We start from the raw sequence: 21,572 nt of genomic DNA, 5'->3' as shown, positions 1-21,572 counted from the left end.
TTCATTTCTAGTTATTAGCTGGGCAAGTCAACTGACCTCACTTTCCTCAATTGAAAAATAGAGATAATACCATCTACCTTACAAGGCTGTTTTGAGGATCAATTTAGCAGTGCCTAGAACTATGTAACTGCTTATTGCCCTCTCAGAATCACAGCAATGGTTCCAAACCTTGCATTCTCTATTCAAACTATCCCATGGTTCTCCTGCCCCTCACTCTCAGCTGAGAACCCTGGCTTATATTTCACTGGGTAAAAGAGGCCACTCACCAAGTGCTCCCTCTTCACTTCACCTCACATAGCTCAGACTCCTCTCCTCTACCTCCTCCTTCACTCAGAGATGGTCTTCCTGCTTGCAAAGGCAAGCCCCTCTAGATGCACACATGGTTCCATGACATACCAACTTTTCCAAAAAGATTTTTTCCCTGTACCATCCTCACCCAATATTCTTCCATCTTTCCCTATCTTATGCCTGATTCCTTGCTGCCTACACTTCTGTGTGTCCTTCAACCAAAAAACAATTCTCTACTCAATATTTGCTATCGCACTATGGATCTCCTCCCTTTTCTGGCTACCCTTGAGAAAGCTATCTACTATGGTGCTTCCATTTCCTCTCCTCTCATTCACTTCTAAAGTCTTATGGTCTAGCTCTCTCCAGTTACCAGTGATCTCTTAATTAATTACGAAAGCTGTTTCTCAAACCTCATCCTTCCTGACATCCTGCATCCTGACACTTGGACAGCCTCTTCTTAATCTCCTTTAGGTTTCTGTGACATCTTCTCCAGTGTTTGTGTTACCTGTCTGACCACTTCTCAGTCTCCTAGTTTCCTCTGCTGAATCTTCATCTAGTTTGCAGGTAATTATGATGGGTATCCCCTAAGGTTCTATCCTAGGCTCTCTTCCCTTCTCTCCCTATTACTATATTATCTTGTTGATGATTTCATCGGCTCCCACAGATTTAATTACCTCTATGCAATGATTCTTAGATTTACCTAGCCCTAAACTCTCTACTGACCTCCAGTGTATTTTCAATTGCATACAGGAAATCTTGAACTGGATATCAGGTAGACATCTTAAATTTGACCTGTCCAAAACTGGGCTCAATATCTTTCCCCGCAAATCTTCCCTTCTTCATAACTTTATATTACATCCAAGTTTGCAGTTTAAATATCATCCCTTACTCCTAACTCTCACCTCCCATCTCTAATCTATTTGTCATCAAGCCCTGTCAAATGTACTTTCCCATATCTGTGTTTGCCCACCCCCCTCCTCTGACGCCGTTACCACCCTAGTGCAGGTCCTTATCACCTTAGACCTGGACAACTACCATAGTCTTGTGGTGTCCCTGCCTCGTGTCTCCCCACCCCAGTGCACCCTCCACTTATAAAGTACATTCTGACCATAGCATCCTCCCAGTGAATCATTTCCAGTGGCTCCATATTGCCTCCAGGAGAACATTTGGCTTTTAAAGCTCTTCATAACCTGGCCCCTTTCTAACTTGTCTTCTTACACTTCACTCTCCTCCCCATAGTCTTACAGTCCAGTGACATTGGCTTCCTTGCTATTCACAACATTCCTACCTCTAGTTGTTCAGTTGTTTTTCAGCTGTGTCCAATTCTTCCTGACCCCATTTGGAGTTTTCTTGGCAAACACACTGGCTTACTATTTCCTTTACCAGTAGATTAAGGCAACCAGAAGTTAAGTGATCTGTACTTCTGTGGCAGGGAGCAACCTGGAATTAATGAAAGCCCTATCAATCAATCAACAAATATTTACTAAGCACCCAAGTGCCAGGGTAGGTAATGGGGATAAAAATGAAATGGTTCCTGTCCTCAAGGAACTCATCTTTCATGCATTGAGATAATTTGTATATATGAGGATACCATAGAATTTCAGAGTAAGAAGGGCCCTCACTAGATATCTAATCCAATCCATACTCCCCCAAAATCACTACTACCATGTATTAAACAAGTGGGCATCTAGCCTTTGTTTAAAGACTTCTAATTAGGACTCAAGGTGTAAAGACATTTTTTAAAATATGATCGATTTTAAGAATGTGTTGCTTGACTATGCATATTATTATGAGAGAATTGGGGTTTTTGTCATTATTAGGGGCAAAAGTGGGAAGGAAAAAAATATGTTCATTAATTGAAAAATATATATTTTTTCATTTTTTTAACCTCTCATGAAGATTGTGAGCTAAAACTAGCTCACAAAACAATCCATTCCATATTGGCATAATTTTTCATTGTTGAAGATCAAATCCTTTTGGTTCAGAAACAAACCAACCAAATAACATAACTTGTCACACTTAAGAATACCAAAGCCAAGTTAAATTATAGATAGTTTAAGAACTGTGATGCTCATCTCAGTACCCTATCTCACCCCTGCCGCCTTCCTAACATTCTGTCAACAGAAGCCGGGGCAGCTAGGTGGCGCAGTGGATAGAGCACTGGCCCTGGATTCAGGAGGACCTGAGTTCAAATCTGGCTTCAGACACTTAACACTTACTAGCTGTGTGACCCTTGGCAAGTCACTTAACCTCAATTGCCTTGTAAAAACAAAACAAAACAAAACAAAAAAACAGAAGGCAAATAACAATACTTGTCTTCAAAAAGTTATCTCCTGGGGAGCAGCCAGGTAGCACAGTGGATTAAAGCACTGTCCCTGGATTCAGGAGAACCTGAGTTCAAATCTGGCCTCAGACACTTGACACTAGCTGTGTGACCCTGGGCAAGTCACTTAACCCTCATTCCCTCTCCTCCCCCCCCTGAAAGATTCAACACTTAAAATGCTTTTCAACATAATCTCTCTATTTCTAATCTAATTCCTAATTTCTAATCATAGGTGATCTCTGATCACTTATGTCTTTTCAAAAAGCAACTATCACAGGCTTGCAGAATTTACAATCTTGCCTAGTATATGTTTAGAAAAAGAAAATACAGTTCAACAAAATGGACACATCTGTCAAAGATTGCTTTGAGGATTTAATAGAGATTTTTTAAAAAGTTACTTTGTCCCACTATAAACCAAGGTAAACATCTACCATTATTTCCAAAAATGAAATTAAAACACAGATATTAGTCAGTGAAGTCTTCAAAGTAGATTTTATTTATACATTTGTTCATATGATTGTGAAATTGTTGAAAATCCCTTCTAAGATTCAACATTCCTGAAGGTTTAGGGACATTGGCAGGAACCTGTGGGGTTTTGAAGGAACTTCATACTTAGTGGATATTTATAGAGCTCACACCAGCTAATTCACCAAGCAGCCAATTTATTTGATAATAACCTTTTAAAGAATCTTATAATTGGGCATGTTTATATTGGCTCTAATAGATATGATCAAATAAAAGAAAATGCAATGGGGAAAAAATTGGTTTCCATAAATTTCAAAAGGTTTGGAAAAAACAATACTTCTAAAGATGCACAACTTAAAATGATCTGCAAAGCTTGTTATGCTACTTGAATAGCTCAAGAAAAACAGTAGGTCCCACATACTCTATAACATAAAATAATCCAAAGTATACTTGTGTCATTAAAAAAAGAGACACTAAAAAGAAATTTGATCAATCTGTTCCCACCCTCATTACCAAGCCCAACCCTGTTCTGAAACAAAATGAGATCTGCATTAGATACAACACTGAACAATTCATTGGTGAATTAAAATTTCTGAGGTTTTAGGAAAGGGGCCAAAATAGGTCACACTCAAAAAGGGATGGTTAACACAAGAGGTGTACTGTAAGTAAAGTGCATGAAAGGAAGCCTGCTCAGCTAAATAAAGTAGCCAAAGATCAGGAAATCAAGGGTCATTCACCAGACCGGCAGCAGGCTCGAAAACCACACTGCAAATTCTGGCATCCACTGGCGGTTTCAGCATGAGGACCTGTGGAAACAGAAGAAATGTGAAAGGAAGAATTTTTTTTTTAATTTGAGAATAATCTAACATAACTGGGATAATTGGCTGTCTTTATTATAAGTTATATATTACTATAAAAGTAAGAAATACAACATTTATACAATTAAGAATTTTTTAAAAAAAGAATGTCTAAACAACCTGACTTTATGATTTTTTAAATGGACTGAATCAAAGAAAAAGAAGCTGTTAACAAAATTTTACATAAGTATGCTCTCCCTTGGTAGACAAGAAAACCAAAGAAACAAGACTGTAGGTCGCAAAAGAGCTATTAAAATTTAGACATTTCCAAGTAAAAAAAAATTTAAGAAAATGTATTTGTTTGCTCCAACAAAATGAAGTATGTTATGCAGCTGCAATAAAAATCCTAAAAATGAAAACAAAATATAAAAGCAGCATCTTAGTTCAAAACGTTTAAAGTAAAATTTTGTTAATAATAACTCTCAGGATAAATCCAGTTTTTTAGCATTTGGCTTATATCTAATATTAGTAATGAAAGATTAATAAAAGGAAAGATGAATAACACAAGGATCTTATGAGATTTGTGATTCATTTACGAAGCAGCAAGTACCAAAAAACCAACCAACCACTCACAACATGGTTAACATTTTATCCCCTGGGCTTTCTGGATGCCTAGGCATTTAGCAAAGGAACCATGAGCATGGCAAGAAGAGTCATGTTCAAGATGAAATTACTGCCATCAAAAAGGTTTCATTACAGGTGTCTACATTTTAAAGCAATAGGTCAACTCAAAACTTTAAATAAAAATGTTTATTAAAAGAAAAAATAAATTCAATCAATGTGAGCTTTCAAAAACAAAAACAAAAGAATGTGGCAAAATACATTTTAACTATCAAGGCCTCATCAAATTTTATCTCATTCAAAACTGAAAAATTCAAGAGTAAGTCGGATTTTTTATCAATTAGATCAATCTAAAATATTAGCAGTGGTGATTCCTAAGAAGTGCTTGATTTTTTTAAGATGGCCTCTATGAACTGTTTCACTGGACAAACTAAGTAGCATATTATCATTGAAAATCTGGCTTTATAACTCATGGATAATTTCAGAACAAAACTTCAGAAATAGTCATACTAATATAGTCACACTTTTAAAAAATCCAATATAGAGTCGGAATGTATTTCTATTATCTGGCTTAGTTAAGTTTGGAGAAGTAGTACATCAGTAGAGGGGATTGGCCAAAGGTAAATCTGAGCACCAAAGCTCAGAAAAACTATCCACTCAAGGATGAAAGGGTTGAAATCTGCATCTGTAAGCGCAATGCCTATGCCTGTGGCATTAAACTCAAATAGAAATGATCCCTGAGGGCAGAATACTAACTTAGAAAACCACAAAATTAACAGTATCTGTGGTGTGTTGTATTTTTATTTATTTTGTTAAACATTTCCCAATTACACATTAATCTATTCTGGAGTTTTGCAAGGCATGAGTTTGATACCTCTAACCTATAACCACTGAAGTATCTGATCTCTGAAGTACTGAATGTAAAAGATAACTACAGACTAGCTTGATCATTATATAAATTAATAATTACAAGCAATTAAAATACAAAGTATATTTGTTTCTGAGAATTTAATTCCATGTTCTCACTCTTAGTGTGAAATTACAGAAACTACAGAATAGTAAATTTATCAGTAAAAATGACCAATGGAATTAAAATAAATACAAGTACAAACATTTCAATATGTCAAAATATGTAACCAGTAAAGGAAATTAATAAACTGCTTTTCAGCAGCTTAATTTTTTTTTTCTCCCAAGATGGGCGAGTCTGAAAGCTTATTAACAAAAAGTACCTGGAAAAAATGATTCCAGTTTTTTAAAGCAGAAATATTTTTTTCTGAAAAAACATGCTCAAGGACAAGCACCCTAACCTCCCAGTGCCTAAATTTCCTCAAATCTCATTATCTACTCCTTCACTACATCTCTGCTACAAGCAGAGATGCCTGTGCCCTGGATTATACCATTCCCCGCCCCTATATCTTATTTCTCCATCATGAATTCCAATTCCACCAGCCCCTAAGAACTCTCTGCCCTTTCTCTCCAATATTTACCTATAGTTACCAATTCAACCCCACAATGTTCCCATGCCTCTAGAAGCCTTTGTCCTGTCAGTAGTCATGCCTTGCCAACCCTGCTGGATTACTAGAGCTAGTAATACAAATAAACAAGGTGTCCACTACAAATTATGCTCCCAAACTTGAATTAGGCCAACTGCATTAATGCAGTAAAGCAATCATTTTATTCTTCTATAACTGATTCTCTGTCCCACTCTGCACAGAAGCTGATCCAAACCTCCTCGCTCCTCTTCTAATATTCCATACATCCCTCACTATCTCATCTGAGAACCCTGCCTTTTAAACTCACTGAGAAAACTGAGATCATTTAGTGTGGGCCATATCTCTTTTCTTTTCCTTTTAAAACCCTTCAATAGCCTCCTTTTACTCCAATCTGTAATAAGATAGCCTTTCTATCTGTAAAATAGAAATGTTTCCTCCATTAAAAATAAAAAACTCTCCTCACCAAAAATAATAATAATAATAATAACTTTAACAAGCACTAATACCCCCTCAAGCTGTGTGTGTGTGTGTGTGTGTGTGTGTGTGTGTGTGTGTGTGTGTGTGTGTGTGTGTTCTCCTTTCTCAGGGAAAACTACTTTTTAAAGAGATCTACTTCCCTTTCCTCCATTTCCTCTCCTCTAACTTCTCAACCCTATGTGGGTTCTAGCCTCACTCAAGTGAAAATGCTCTCTCCAAAGTCACCAGTAATCTCTTAATTGGCGAATCAGATGGGTCTTTTCTGTCCTCCTCCTTGGTCTTTTTGCATCATCTGACACAGATGGCCACCTCCTCCAAAATACTCTCCTTGCTGGGTTTTTTAATGACATCACTGGTCTCTTGTTTTTCCTCTTGCCGGTCTACTTCTCCATCTCCTTTACTGCCTCATCTTCAATGACACCCTTAAGTGTGGGTTTACCCAAAATGCTCTAACCGAGGTCCTCATCTTTCTTTTGTTACATTCTCTCTTGGTATTGGTGGTAGATTGATGGTACAATGAGGACAGAGTACTAAACATGGAGTTAGAAGACCTAGAAGCTTTTGCAACTTTGAGTACAAATCTTGCCTCCAATACTTGTGGAACTAGGTAAATCATTTGCCCTCTTAGCCTCAGTCTTCTCATCTTTAAAAAATGGGGTAATGACTAGCAACTATTTCACAGGTAAGGATCAAATGTGATTATTTGTCAAGCATTTTGCAAACCTTAAAGTGTCAAATACATGTATGTTAGTAGTAGTAGTACTAGTGACCTTATCAGCTCCCATGGGTTTAATTATCATCTCTGTGCAGATGACTCCCAAGATCTATTTATTCTACCCTAGTCTTTCCTGAGTTCCAGCCCACATCAACATCTATTAAATATTTCAAATTCACAGACATCCAGAATTCCACCTGTCCAAAAGAAAACATCATCTCTCCTAACAAATGTACCCCTCTACTAAACTTCTCAGTTTCTATGAATAGCACCACTATTCTTCCAGTCTCTCAGTTTCATATCCTTGGCCTTATTCTTGACTTCTCACCAACCCACTTATCACAACTCATAGTCACTATCTCAGTTCAGTCTTTTATCACCTCTTACCCAGATGGATGACCTGGAAGGGACTTCAGAATTCTCCTAATTGGTCTCCCTGCCTGAAGTTTCTCTCTCTCTAGTGCTTTCTATTCTGCAAACAGCTGCAAAGTGATTTTTCTTCAACACAAATCTGGCCATGAAACTCTCTTACTCAATAAATTCCAGGGTATCCACATAAAGGCTTGTTTAGCTTCTAAAAGCCTTCCACAACCTGGCTCCAACCTATGCTTCCAGTTTCACTGCACATTACTCTCCTCCCATAGGCTGCTCTACAGACAAGCCTTCCTCCTGCTCCTCATCCCTGGCACTCCTTTGCACTTGCCACCCATATTTAGAAGACACGCCCTCCTCATTTCTACCTCAGAAAATACCTCACTCCCTTCAAAACAACGAAAGAAGTACCTTCTATATGGAACCTTTCCAGATCCCTGCCAATGCTACTACTTTCTCTCCTAACTTTGTATTTAATTACAGAATGAATCTAAGATCCCTAAGAGGAAAGACTCACTTTTTGTCTTGGAATTCCAGCTATATTCATCAGTCAACTGTGTGACATTGGGCAAATCATTTCAACTCTTCTGGACCTCAGTCTCCACTTCTATAAAATGAGGGCCTTAGAAGAGAACAAATAACCTCTGACATCCCTTTCAACTCTAAATCAATGATGCTATGCCTTGCCCTATACTTGGGTATGGCCCTGGCTCTGTCTTAAACATTCTTTCACTAGTTTCTCTTGATAATCTCATCTGGTAATGGTAATTTCTATAAAAATGGCTCTCAAATCTACAATCCGTACTCATCATTCCCTTAAACTCTAGTCCAACACATTGACTACCTCAATATCTACACCTGGACATTGCAAAGGCAACTTAAATTCAGCATGGCCACAAAATAGTTCATTATCTCTGCCCCAAAACTCACCTTTCTCTCCCAATTTCTATTGGAGGAGACCATCATCCTACTCTTTAAAACACCCAGGTTTATAAGGTTTGTTGTCACCTTTCTAAATTTCTCATTTTAATCACTTACCAATTGTGCCGATTCTAGTTCCACAACTTTTTTTTTTTTGCATCTGTTGTCTTTCCATTTACATCATAAATACAATAATAGTTCAGGCCCTTGTCACTTCTCCCCTAAACTATGCAGCAGCCTTCTACTTGATCTCACCTCCAATAATCTTCTCTGAAACATCCTCCACAAATCTCCACAAAATTGATATTCCTAATGCACAGATAGGACCATGTCACTCCCATGCTCAAGACACTTCAGGGATTCCTTCTGGCATGTAGGATAAAAATGTAAACTTCCAAGTTCAGAATTTAAAGCCATTTACAATCAGGCTCCAATGACTCTTTCTAGACTTAAGTGCAATTACTCCCCCTCATACACTCTGTTCCCAGACAAAAATGTCTCCTTGTTGTTCTCCATAAATGTCATCATATCTCCTGCCTCTCTGCCTATACACAGGCTGTTCCCCCATATCTGGAATGTTTTCCTTCATCCTTTCTGGCTCTTAAAATCCGTAACTCAAATCAAGGCTCAGTTCAAATGTTTATGTTTGAATATGCCCAGTATTCTTGAGAAATTATATCAAATAAAATACTGAAATCAACATGAAGACCTGCTTCAGAACTGAGCTGTCACCCATTTTACACTCTTTTGATAACATATTTAATGCTCAGCATCAACTATTGTAAAAATGATTTAAAAGTTGTCTCGCTCAAAACTTCCTGTGAATATTTTGAATTTCAAAGGGTTTCTTTTCAAGTAAAATAGAGATCAATGTCCCCAAAAGCAGAGGATATAGAATATGAGGGGCATCTAATACAACCCTCACATTTAACAGATAAAGAAACTGAGGTCCTGAGACAGGAAATGACCCTACTCAAAGACACAAATAAGGAGAGCTAAGAATCAAACCCAGGCCCTGTGACACCAAATCCATTGCTCCTTCCATTGCCTCACTAAATTTGGAAAATGTCAAAATCAGAAAGTATGATTTGTCAAAGAAGCTGTAATCCCAACCATCTTCACCATCTCAAAATTCAAATTTTATAAATGGCATAGCCATTTGGTTAAAAAGCTCTTGTAATCAATCCATGGATGTGGTGGCAACTCATCACTTGATTTTCCTTAATTGCCATGACAAAGAGGGACAAAAAAGGGAAAGTGAATGGGTAAAGCAATCCTTAGTAACAAGCACTGCTTTCACCCTAAGGCTGGGTATATGTTGGGCAAAGAGGAATAGTTTTTAATACCCAGGAGTCACAAGGATCTGAAGCATAGAAACTAATAAGTTATAAATAAAAATGTTTTAGTACATAAGAATCAGCAAACTATCAACGTAGAAATTCCCATATAAAAAGTTAAGTGGATTGTAAAAATGTATAAAATATACTATTTAAGTAAAATAACTTTTAAAATGATATGACTGGTATAAGATGTATATGCATATTTTACCGCACAGGAAATAATTCAAAAAATAATCTTCTTTAGACACTTATGAGAAGATTCCAATCCAATAAGATAAGTACAATGTACTTGGCAAACTAGGCTTATTATGATTACAATATTTTAAAACCAAAGTATTCTAAACAATTCTAAAAATTTTAAACTAAAATGTATATATGACTATTATCTAAAATGTTTCAGAAAATAAAAATGAACTACAATTTGTGAGAAAAATAAAATTTTTCTAAATATCGCTTGAAGGAAAATAACTATAAAGTCAAATCTGATTACTGTCCCCCAAAATGTTACTGGAATGCTGATAAATTGTCTACTTTCTTTTATATAATTTTTGATGTACATCTGCACTTACCTTAACTTACCTTTACTCCTCTTCAACTTAAATTAAAAACATAAAACAACAAATCATCTAAAGCTGTATTACCTCCAGAACTATGAATTAATCTATGACTTTTTTATATGCTTTGAAAAGCAAATAATTACTTTTTAAAGTGCACATAGTCAAAACACTATTGAATTAGAATCTTAAAACTGTAGATTTTTTTAAAATGTGTTTTTAAGTAATGGAGGATTATGAAAGTCCGAGTCTTAAAGATATGACTTTTTTCTCATTCCAAAATTGAATTTATGTTCAAATCTTGTTAAGTGCCATAAAGGGAAACAAAGTGTCAAACCAAACTAGCTGGTAAATTGGCACATGACACAAGCACAATAAAGTGAATAGACAGACACTCAATCCCAATTCACTGCTGGGTAACTCAGTCCTCCTTCCCTTCTACCCACCCTTCCTCAAAACACCAATTGTTAGTACAAGGGCTGACATTTGATGGGGAACATATTATGTCATATATCACTAGTCATTTCAATTTTTTATATTTATTTTTAAAATAAAAAACCCATTCTTTCCTTCAGTAGTGACAATGTTGACAAAAGGAAAAGTTAGTTGCATGCATTTAATTAGGTAATTGTTTACAAATTTTTTTACCCAAATAACTTCCCTTAATTCTTCAGTATTTCACCTCTTCTGCATACTTCCTCAAATACATAAATCTTATTCTAAACCTGCAGAAGACATACTAACTAGCTAGGATACTTTTCCTTTTTTAAAAGGGCACAAACAGGAAAACTGGGGCATCAAAGCATTTATGCTAAATAATTTATAGGGCCTACATAATAAGAGTTCAATAAATACTGAGTATTTTTAGAAGAAGGTAAATAATTGGAACATTGTACAAAATTAAGTACAATGAAATCTTACTTTTCATTTCCAAGGTAATAAACAAGTTGTCCAAATGACATAAGGAAAAGATTCTATCACAACATTGCTTTGAGGGAAATTGGCTAGAATGACAGGGCACAAGTTTATATTACAATGGTAAATATTATACATAAAGCAAGCTTCCGTGTAAAGTGTGAAGAGTTGCCATGCTTTTCAAATCATATCTGTCAGGGTGCAAAAAACAAGAGTTTAAAACTGAGTTACGGGCAGCTAGGTGGCACAATGGATAAAGCAATGGTCCTGGATTCAGGAGGACCTGAGTTCAAATCCCATCTCAGACACTTGACACCTACTAGTCGTGTGACCCTGGGCAAGTCACTTAACCCTCACTGCCCCACAAAAACAAACCAAAAAAAAAAGAGTTAAAAACATTTCTCTTGTGGAGTTATTTTAAATTTTTCTGTGAATTCAAAGTACTATGTCTTAAGTATCAACAGCATGTTCAATAAACTTAATTTCACCTTTTGAATCTTTACAAGAATTTACAATTAAAACTGAAACATTGAAAAAGCAAACAAAATTCAAATCTATTTGATTCTTTATTAGGTGGCCTCAGAAAGAAAGTATGGCTTAAGGTGGATTAGATGACTGGTATAAGCGTTAGGAAGATCTAAACTTCCAGTCCCGCTTCCAACACATTCTATAGCTATGTAACCATGGGCAAGTAATTTAACTTCTCTGATGCTAAATTAGAGATATATTGCTAATATGCATCAGTAGGAGTATTCTGCAAGGATAAAATCAGAGGTATGGACCCCTAAAAAAGTAGCATCTAAATTGTTTCAAGGTTTATCGAATCAAAGTCTAATATTAGATAAGCTAAACTAATTTTTTTTTAAATTACTATCACCAAGGTAAAAAATGCCTTAAAAACCCTCAATATTAAGGTTTGAATTTTGCATGACAATACTACACGATAATTTAAATTTTATAATAGCTAGCTGTTTCTACATATCTACTTAAAACAGATCAATTTTTAATCTCTGGACTTCAGTTTTCAACCTATAATATAAGGAAGTTCAACTGGATGATCTTTAAGATTGCTTCCAGTTCTGACATTCTATTAATTCTGAAATTCTAGAAACTTCTTTAAACTACAGACATCCCTTCCTTAGAAATATCTAGAAAAGGTGAACGCTCTTGACAAAGAGACTCCAAAAAACTGACTAAAATTTAAAAAACAAAAACAAAAAAACCAACTCTTCTATGGTCAAGATATCTGTGCCTTTATAATAAATTTCAACTGATGTATCAATTAAACTCCCAATATGTCAAATGTAAGAAGTATTCCTCACTAATCATCTAAAACTGGAGTCTAACATTCTTCAAATTCTCTTCCAAATAAATTTCAGAGTAGGGTTCTGATCACTCCAAGGGGAAAGATATTAAGGTTTTAACCATATGACTTCTATAGTCTCTCTGACTTTGGGACTTCTAGTGTGTTTCTATATAGTCATTCCTGGATATTCAAGGATTTCACATTCATGGTTTTGGTTATTTGTGGGCTGGCCATCAATAATTAAATGGGAATTCTTGGAGATTTGTGTGATACTACAGAAAACTGCAGATGACATGGTTATGTTTTAAAAAAAAAAAAATATATATATATATATATATATATATAGGGGCAGCTAGGTGGCGCAGTGGATAGAGCACCGGCCTGGAGTCAGGAGTACCAGAGTTCAAATCCAGCTTCAGACGCTTAATACTTACTAGCTGTGTGACCCTGGGCAAGTCACTTAACCCCAACTGCCTCATCAAAAAAAAAAGATAAAAATATTTAGGGAGTAATAAATGCATATAATATATATTATTCATCTATTTTATTACTACAATAAGTATACATATATAAATTTACTATAAACAGTTAAGCTGGAGGCAGCTAGGTAGCACAGTGGATAAAGCACTGGCCCTGTGTGACCCTGGGCAAGTCCCTTAACCCTTATTGACCCGCAAAACAAAAAAACAGTTAAGCTGGCAGCTATTTGGCACAGTGGATAAAGCACCAGCCCTAGAGTCAGAAGGAGCTGAGTTCAAATCTGGCCTCAGATACTCATTGTGTGACCCCAAGCAAGTAACTTAACTCCAACTGCCTCCAAAAAATAAATAAAAATAAACAGTTAAATTTTGTTAAAAGTTTCGGTAGGATAAAGAATTATGAGCTATGCACTCTCTTTGGGACCATCTCCTCTTTGTCTACCAACCAAATTCAAGTCACATGACTTTCTCCAACAGTGATCCTAGTATCTTACACACTTTTCGTAGAAGGAAATGGGGGAAGCAGTTGCTACAGAAACACCGCAGCTTCAAAGACTCTGCATAATGTGTGAAACGAATTTCTCCTGCATAGGACTTTATGGATGCAGTATGTTGTTTTACTTATTTAGTGTATTAAATGAATGTGAACAGAATTACAAATAAAGGTTTGGGATGGGGCCTAAACTTGTTCCTGTCTTTTCACATTTGTGAGGGTGCTGTGCCATATATAAACATATACAAATATATATACACCTGTAGAGTAATATTTAGATATATATCATAGTTAAAGTCAGTAAACTAGCTAACTGCCTCCTAAGGATGACTAAATGAATAGAATCATTGCATGGATCTTCTTTTTTTCAAGGTAATTGAAAACTCTGCAAAGTGTTTACAACTCAAGTTCAGGTACTCTTATTTTCTTGTTTTAAGCACTGTAATGGGTTACTATACTAACTGATCTTTTTGCCTTCATTATTCCCTTCTTTTTATCAATACCCTAATACCATTGTTCTATTAACCTTCCTAATGTACTCGTATGATAAAAGATCATTCTTCTACTTGAAAATCTTTGGCTTCCCAAGGGTCACTAAATAAATTAACTCCTGACTGGCATTCTAACCCTACTTCCTCCCACAATCTGACTCCAACCTACCCACCTAAATTTAAAGCAGCAGCATTGAACAGCGCAAAAAGTAATGGACTTAGTATCAAGAAAACATGGGCTCAAATTTTGTCTTTCATCTGCCTTGACACTACCCCTTCATCTCCACCTGAAAAAGTGCCCACCAGAACAAATCTTCATAGAACATGCATTTCTGGGGCATTTAATCCCCCAAACTTTTGAATTCTCACCTCAGGACAGAGCTGTCCTGATTAAAGAGTGCAAACTGACCTAACACACTCTAGTTATATTAAGGTTAACCTTTTTTGTGTCAAGGACCCTTTTGGAAGTCTGGTAAAGCCTAGGTACTCCTTAGGATGTTTCTAAATACAGAGGAAATTCAATCATATTGAAATGAAGATGCGCTTTTCACCCACATTCACAGCACACTGATATCCATGGAACAAGATAAGAAGCCAAGTTAAAACTATGTTTCACATTCATCATTTTGCAATCTCTCCTCCAAACTGCTCTCCATTCACCCATACTCTGAAAGAATAATCTAATCAAAACTACCGCTGCTTCTAGAAAGTGAATGACAACCAAATACCGTATCTATGACACTATGATACTATTCATCTTCCTCTGAAACTCCTAAAAACAAATCTTTCTTTTCTCTGGTCACCATTACCCTAAAGTTTTGTCTCTCTTTACTAGAACAAAGTGGGAGATGAAGACTGGCTCACTTTCATATTTTTATCCAAGCACAGAGGCTAGCATTTAATAGGCTCTTAATTCATGTTTTTTTTTAATTCATTCATTTTCTGAAACTAACTAGATGAGTGATAGAGCAAATCATAGAATCACAGATCTAGTGATCACTGTATGGGACCTTAAAAAGATCATCAAATCTAGTCCTCTCACTTTACAAATGAGGAAGTTGAAAACTAAAGATATTAAGTGACTAGCCTATGGTCACACAGGTAGTTAAATGGCAGAGCCAGGATTCAAACTTGGAGGTCCTTGGATTTCAAATGTGCATTTAGTACTCAACTGTAAAATGGAATTAATATCATTTGTTGTATCATCCCTCAGGACCATGATGAGTTTTAAATTTTATGTGTGTGTGTTTTGAAAAACTTAAAATACTATATGGATAGATATAGATATAGATATACAAATACACAAATATATACACATAAATTCATATGTATGTCGGCTATTTTTATTCAAAGCCAAAATTAGATGTCATTCTTCAGTGAAGCTTTATTTGATCCCTTCCTACCATATCCTCTTAAGGTGAAAGTTTATCTACCTCTTACACTTAGTTCACTGGCCCATAACACCAGTTATTTGTACTTTTCTCTACTATCTCAATATATCCTTGAGAGCAATGGCCTGTGTTATATCTCTCTTTGTAGCTCAGCATCTTACACATACTACGTATATATGTAAATGCAATAAAAACACAGGAACAATTTATTATTTTACTAATGTCATATAAAATAACCCTTAATGAATTTAGTGGTCATCATCACTTAAGCTACTGTAAATAAATTTCTCTTCACAGGCATAACTGCAATTTGTTGAACTTCAATAATAAGATATATATTTATTAAATAATCTACATAAAATTATATCAGTGGTTATTTCAAGTTCCTATTCTTTATAGTCTGACTTTTTTTTAAGGCAGAGAAAAAATTAATTTTATATTATCCTCCAAAAGTCACAAATATTTACAAGCAAAAGACCTTTTGATTTTTGATGACTATACAGTTATTCTAATGCCAAAAATATCTTCACTGCAGTTTAGAGAAATTTACAATTAATAAACTTAATGGATTCCAGCTAAAAAACTACCACTTTTTCCACTGAGAATCCAAGGTACCCACTTGCCTTTCCAGTTTGCCCTTAATATTAGATTGAAGACAATACGGCAAGAGCAGTACTCTTTGGCCTATTACTGTTGATACAAAAAGAAAGGGATGATTCCCCCACCCCACTCCAGCTCTGACCCTAACATTACTGAACTGGTCTCAGAAACCACTAAATAGATCTCTTTATCTGCTTACTTTTTCTATACCTTCATTTAAACAAGAATTATTTTTTCCTGTTTTCCTAAACTGAGTTGGTGATTTTACCCTAAAGAAAAACACCAAAGCACCTCCACACATCCATCCAGGAGAGGGAATCACAGTTCAGAGTTATTAAATTATTTTTAAACAGAAATCACCACCTGTTATTTGGGCTGGGGAAGGGGAATAAAGGGGTAGAAGGCAAGTAGGAAAAGGGGAATCTGAGGGTGAGCTATACATAGCAAGCTTATGCTAACAAATTGACTTGCCTTATTTGTTTTTACTTGCATTTTAGCTGTTACTTTTTTTTTTTAAGTGAGGCAATTGGGATTAAGTGACTTGCCCAGGGTCACACAGCTAGTAAGTGTTAAGTGTCTGAGGCCAGATTTGAACTCAGGTACTCCTGACTCCAGGGCTGGTGCTCTATCCACTGCGCCACCAAGCTGCCCTGTAGCTGTTACTTTTAAAGTACTTAATCATCTTAATCAACACCTTGAACTTTAGTGTAATTTTAAATAATGTCACTAGGATGACCCTAAATATATGTCTCATTACCAGACTAAAACAACTAGAGCTATCCACAGATCCTCCAAATATTAAAAATAAAAGACCTTCTAGTAGAGAGAATGAGGGATCAGGAACCCTTTAAGGATTCTGATTAACTTCAGAGTAATTCCAGGGTATTTGGGCATCCTAAACTAATATTCCAGCACCACCACTACTCCCTCCTACAAGCCCACTGTCCAAAAATTCAACAGGATCCTCGGATGTAGTCTCCCCAAGGCAGCTTTGTTCTGTTTGTTCTTAAAACTCTGATGCACCCCCAAGCTGTGAGCAAAGTTTCTACCCTCTGTACTTCATATTTCCAAGAATTTTTAAAAGTTCTATAAAAGGGTTGCCCACTGTTCAAGGAAAAAGAAAATGCTGATCTGAATCCTAACTGTACTTTGTTGAATGGTAGAAGACCCTTTACCTCATATTAGGTGATCTTTAAGGCTCATTTTTACTCTAGATTTTGTTACACTATGCTTGTTTTTCAAATATTTACTCTAATTTATAACTCAACTCAGAGACAAAGTCATGGCTGCCACTAGAAGCAAAGGAGTTATAATTACTGTAAAAGGGCCACAGAAATAACTAGGAAATAGAAACTCAGTCCAATGCCTATCAACAGGGGATGTTCCCCTATGATCCAGATGTTTCTAAACCCTTTGTAACCAATTAAATTGCAAACACTTCTAAACATCCACCAATTTGAATACTTAAACGGCCATATACTACAATAACATTTGATAAGGCTTATAATCTAAGTATAAATTTATTCACAAGTAAAACTTACCTTAAGAGAAGCTAGTAAATGTAAATTTAATTGTTATATTTACCAAATTGGGAAGAAATGAATTTGAAATTAATGAAAGTAGCCTGATGAAAAAAAGATAGCCAAGCAAATGAGTATAAATATTAGTGGTTTTAAAGCACAACTTCTAATTGATTATCTCACTTTTTAAAAAAAGAAAGAAACATTACCGTTAATGTTGTCACAGTAGTAAAAGTGTTCATCATTTAGAGAAGGACAAGCTGAAACCAATTCCTGCAGGCCAGCACCAGTGACAGTAAGACAGCCAGATAGATTAAGGTGCTCCAAATGAGGCAGTCCTCCTCCCAGAGTCAGAACCCTGTTAAAAAAGAAAGAATCAAATCACATTAAGCTGTCCAAAAGACTGAGCAAGAATTCTGATGGTCCACTTGAACAGTTTAAATTTTTTTCTACATAATGTCCATAGAAATCAGAAATAAAAGTATTTATCAAAATTTATAAAACAGAGAGGTTAGCATGGTGAAATAGGAAAAAAAAAACTAGTCTTGGAGTCAAGAAGTCCTGCTTCAAGGATTATCTCTGATACATACAGGCTGTGAGACCTTGGAGAAATAACAACTGTTTAACCTCTCAGTGTCCCAGGCTACTCTTTTAAGAAAGGAGTTAACCTTTCATGTGAGTTTGGCTCTCTGGGGAAAATTATAAACCCTACTTCTTGGAATAATGTTTTTAAATCCACAAAATAAAATATATAGGATTATAAAGGAAACTATATTAAATAAAAATGTAATTTTCCCCCAAGTTAAGAACCTTTGCTCTAAGACTATTACAGTTTCAGTACAGGTACTAATCTACATTGGTAGAGGAATTTGCTTGCTAGGACCTCACAACAGTGTTGAAATGACAACCTTAGTCTACACACACACACACACACACACATACACACACACACACACACACACAGACACACCACCACCACCACCATCATTTTTTTTGTTGGTGTTTTTTTGGTGTTTTTTTTTTGAGGGGCAATTGGGGTTAAGTGACTTGCCCAGGGTCACACAGCTAGTAAGTGTTAAGTGTCTGAGGCCAGATTTGAACTCAGGTACTCCTGAATCCAGGGCCAGTGCTCTATCCACTTGGCCATCTAGCTGCCCCACCACCATCATTTTTAAATAGTAGACTTCATTCAGGCAACATTATATTCAAGTTAACTTGATCCCTCAAAGATCTCAGGAACAAGGAAACCCCTAACCTGCCTTAGTAAAATGTATTCCAGTAACCTGAAATCTTTAAAGAAAAAAGTTGTTGCTTTCACATTCTGTGATTTCTAGCCATTCTCTACTGTCCAAAATAAAATAAGCACTAGAACTTTTATTAAGAAAGCTATTAAGGGGGCGGCTAGGTGGCGCAGTGGATAAAGCACCAGCCCTGGATTCAGGAGTACCTGAGTTCAAATCCAGCCTCAGACACTTGACATTTACTAGCTGTGTAACCCTGGGCAAGTCACTTAACCCCCATTACCCCACGCAAAAAAAAAAAAAAAAAGCTATTAAAAGCTAAAATGAGTTCAAAACTAAAAACATAAAAGTAGCATAAAAATAGTGAACTATGATGATTGAGGAAGGCATATAAAATCATAAAAGTATAATGCAAAAATTTGGAAAAATAAAAAAGGGATTATTTATTATATCTGAAAACATGTCAAATATACAATATAAGATTTACTCACATACATTCCCAAAATTTTGATAAGGAAATACATTTTAATATAATTTCCCACCTGGTAGGGAATGCTGGTCACAACAGCAGCAGTTCTGAATCTCTGAAGGATTGGCAAGCGTATTTTAAGAGTTCCTATTGCCCTAGAATGGGCAATAGGTAAATAACAATCAACAAGATTGACATGCCATACTACAGAAAGTATTTCCATGCAAAAAGGAGGCACTTCAAATTTCAACATGAATGCAATAATCTTTGTTCAACATAGGCAAATAGTCAATCCTCCTCTAATGCCTTATTTCTTGGCATGGAGATGAAGCTGGGTCTACAACCATATACAAAAGTAAGAGTATTAGTTCCCATGGGTCCAACCAAGAATTAAAGGCTTCAAAAATATCAATGGAGTGATTGACAGAAAGTTGCCTGTCTGTAATCCAATTAGACTAGCTACAGTGGATAAAGTGCCAGGTCTGGAGTCAGGAAGCCCCAAGTTCAAATGCGTCCTCAGACACTTACTAGTTGTGTGACCCTTAGGCAAATTACTTAACCATGTTTGCCTTAGTTTCTTTATCTGTAAAAAGAGGTAGAGAAGGAAATGCCAAACCACTCCAGCATCTCTGCCAAGAAAACCCCAAATGGGCTCATGAAGAGTCAGACACAACCGAAATGACTAAACAAGAACAAATTCAGAGAAAGCTTATCACCACAATCAACAGTGTTTGGGCCAAATTAATTCAGAAAGATCACCAAGCAAGCATGAAAAAGTGCTTCATTTACTGACAATCACAAAACCCTGAAGTGTTTAAAGTAAGTCATTTGCTATTCAGGAGGGAAAATGGAATTTTCTGAGATTACTTAAATAACTGTAAAAGGATTATAGTTTTTATTCCTGACACCATGGTAATGTTACCTGAAAATGCTTGGGAAAGCATTAGATCTGGGACACTAGATCTGGACATAAGAAACTAGGGCTTAAATGCACAAACCATACTGTATTCATTAGGTGAATGAGCTTTAAACAGTGGTCTGAACCGGTTTCCTTCATCTAACCTGTACATACACTCAACAAGTCTTCAGAGATACTGTACTCTGCAAATAAACTTCCCTTGAAAAGTTAAAAAGCAAACTTTAAAACTAAAACTCCATCTCAAAAGCAGACAAAAGTGGATGTTCCTACTCATCTAGCCACACCTATGTCCAATCTATTAATCAGCCAACTTGTATTTAAGCAACTACTGTATGCCAGGCACTACACGCCGGATACAAAGAAGATAACCGAAACAATCTCTGCTGTGTGTCTGGCAGTTACAAAGGAAAAATATGGTGTGTAAGATCATGTATTCAGAGGCAGAAGAAATCTTAGGAGCCATCAAGTTCCTTACCTAGAGAGAGTGATTTGCCAAAGATCACACAGTTACTAACAGATAGTAGCAAGATTAAACTCCATGTCCTCTGTCTGGAACACCAGTCTTCATTACCCAGTACCATATCTCAATTCAACAACCTTATTTAGAATTTATTATATACAAGGCATATAAAGAAAAGTCACTGACCTCAAGGAACTTGCTTACAATCTCAGAAGGGGGATATACTATGTACAAAAATAAATACAATAGAATTTAAGGGAGGAGAAGACATTAAATTTTGGGGCTGTGGGGTGGGGGTGGGGGGGAAAATCAAGGCTTGATGAATTGATGTGTATTGAAAGGAAAGCTTGGAAGGAAGGTTTACTCTTGGAAGGTAAAGATGAGAGGAGTGCAGAATAATGGGGGTCAAATCAAGTTTCACTTTTTTTCTGTTTTGCTTTTTTAGGACAAGAAAGATCTAAGTATATATTATAGTCAGTAAGAAAGAATGCAATGGATGGAAAAAACAGAAGGAAATTATTGAAAGGAAAATGAAAACAATGTCAACGAAACATTTAAAAATACACAGAAGAGACGCAAAACAAGGCAGGTTTGGTAATATCATGTAAAATTGGGGCAGCTAGGTGGCACAGTGGATAGAGCACTGGCCCTGGAGTCAGGAGTACCTGAGTTCAAATCCGGCCTCAGACACTTAACACTTACTAGCTGTGTGACCCTGGGCAAGTCACTTAACCCCAAATGCCTCACTAAAAAAAAAAAATCATGTAAAATTTTAAATAGAGAGATGTATAGCTATATAGATATACATAAACAAAAATAAATTCAATGTCATAAAGGGAGGAAGAGAAGACAAAGGAGAATAGTCAGTGAGGAAAGCTCCTGACAGAGACCAAGAGGGAACTGGGCATAGGTACATGTAGAT

At 36.1% G+C, this 21,572-nt stretch overlaps 1 protein-coding gene across 1 annotated transcript in view; it reads right to left on the bottom strand.

Moving 5' to 3' along the window:
* Positions 1-3,084: 3,084 nt before the first annotated feature.
* Positions 3,085-21,572, bottom strand: part of FBXL5 (F-box and leucine rich repeat protein 5) — a 49,619-nt gene continuing 31,131 nt past the window's right edge. The window contains exons 10-11 of the mRNA XM_043970355.1: positions 17,771-17,919; positions 3,085-3,882 (exon numbers count right to left, since the gene is read on the bottom strand). Coding sequence (XP_043826290.1) covers positions 3,806-3,882; positions 17,771-17,919 — 226 coding nt within the window. The 3' untranslated portion in view covers positions 3,085-3,805. The remainder of the gene's footprint in view (positions 3,883-17,770; positions 17,920-21,572) is intronic.

Source organism: Dromiciops gliroides, chromosome 6, assembly GCF_019393635.1.
Source record: "Dromiciops gliroides isolate mDroGli1 chromosome 6, mDroGli1.pri, whole genome shotgun sequence".
Taxonomy (NCBI): domain Eukaryota; kingdom Metazoa; phylum Chordata; class Mammalia; order Microbiotheria; family Microbiotheriidae; genus Dromiciops; species Dromiciops gliroides.
Note: the sequence above shows the minus strand (reverse complement) of the source record. Positions and strands in the feature narration are given on the sequence as shown.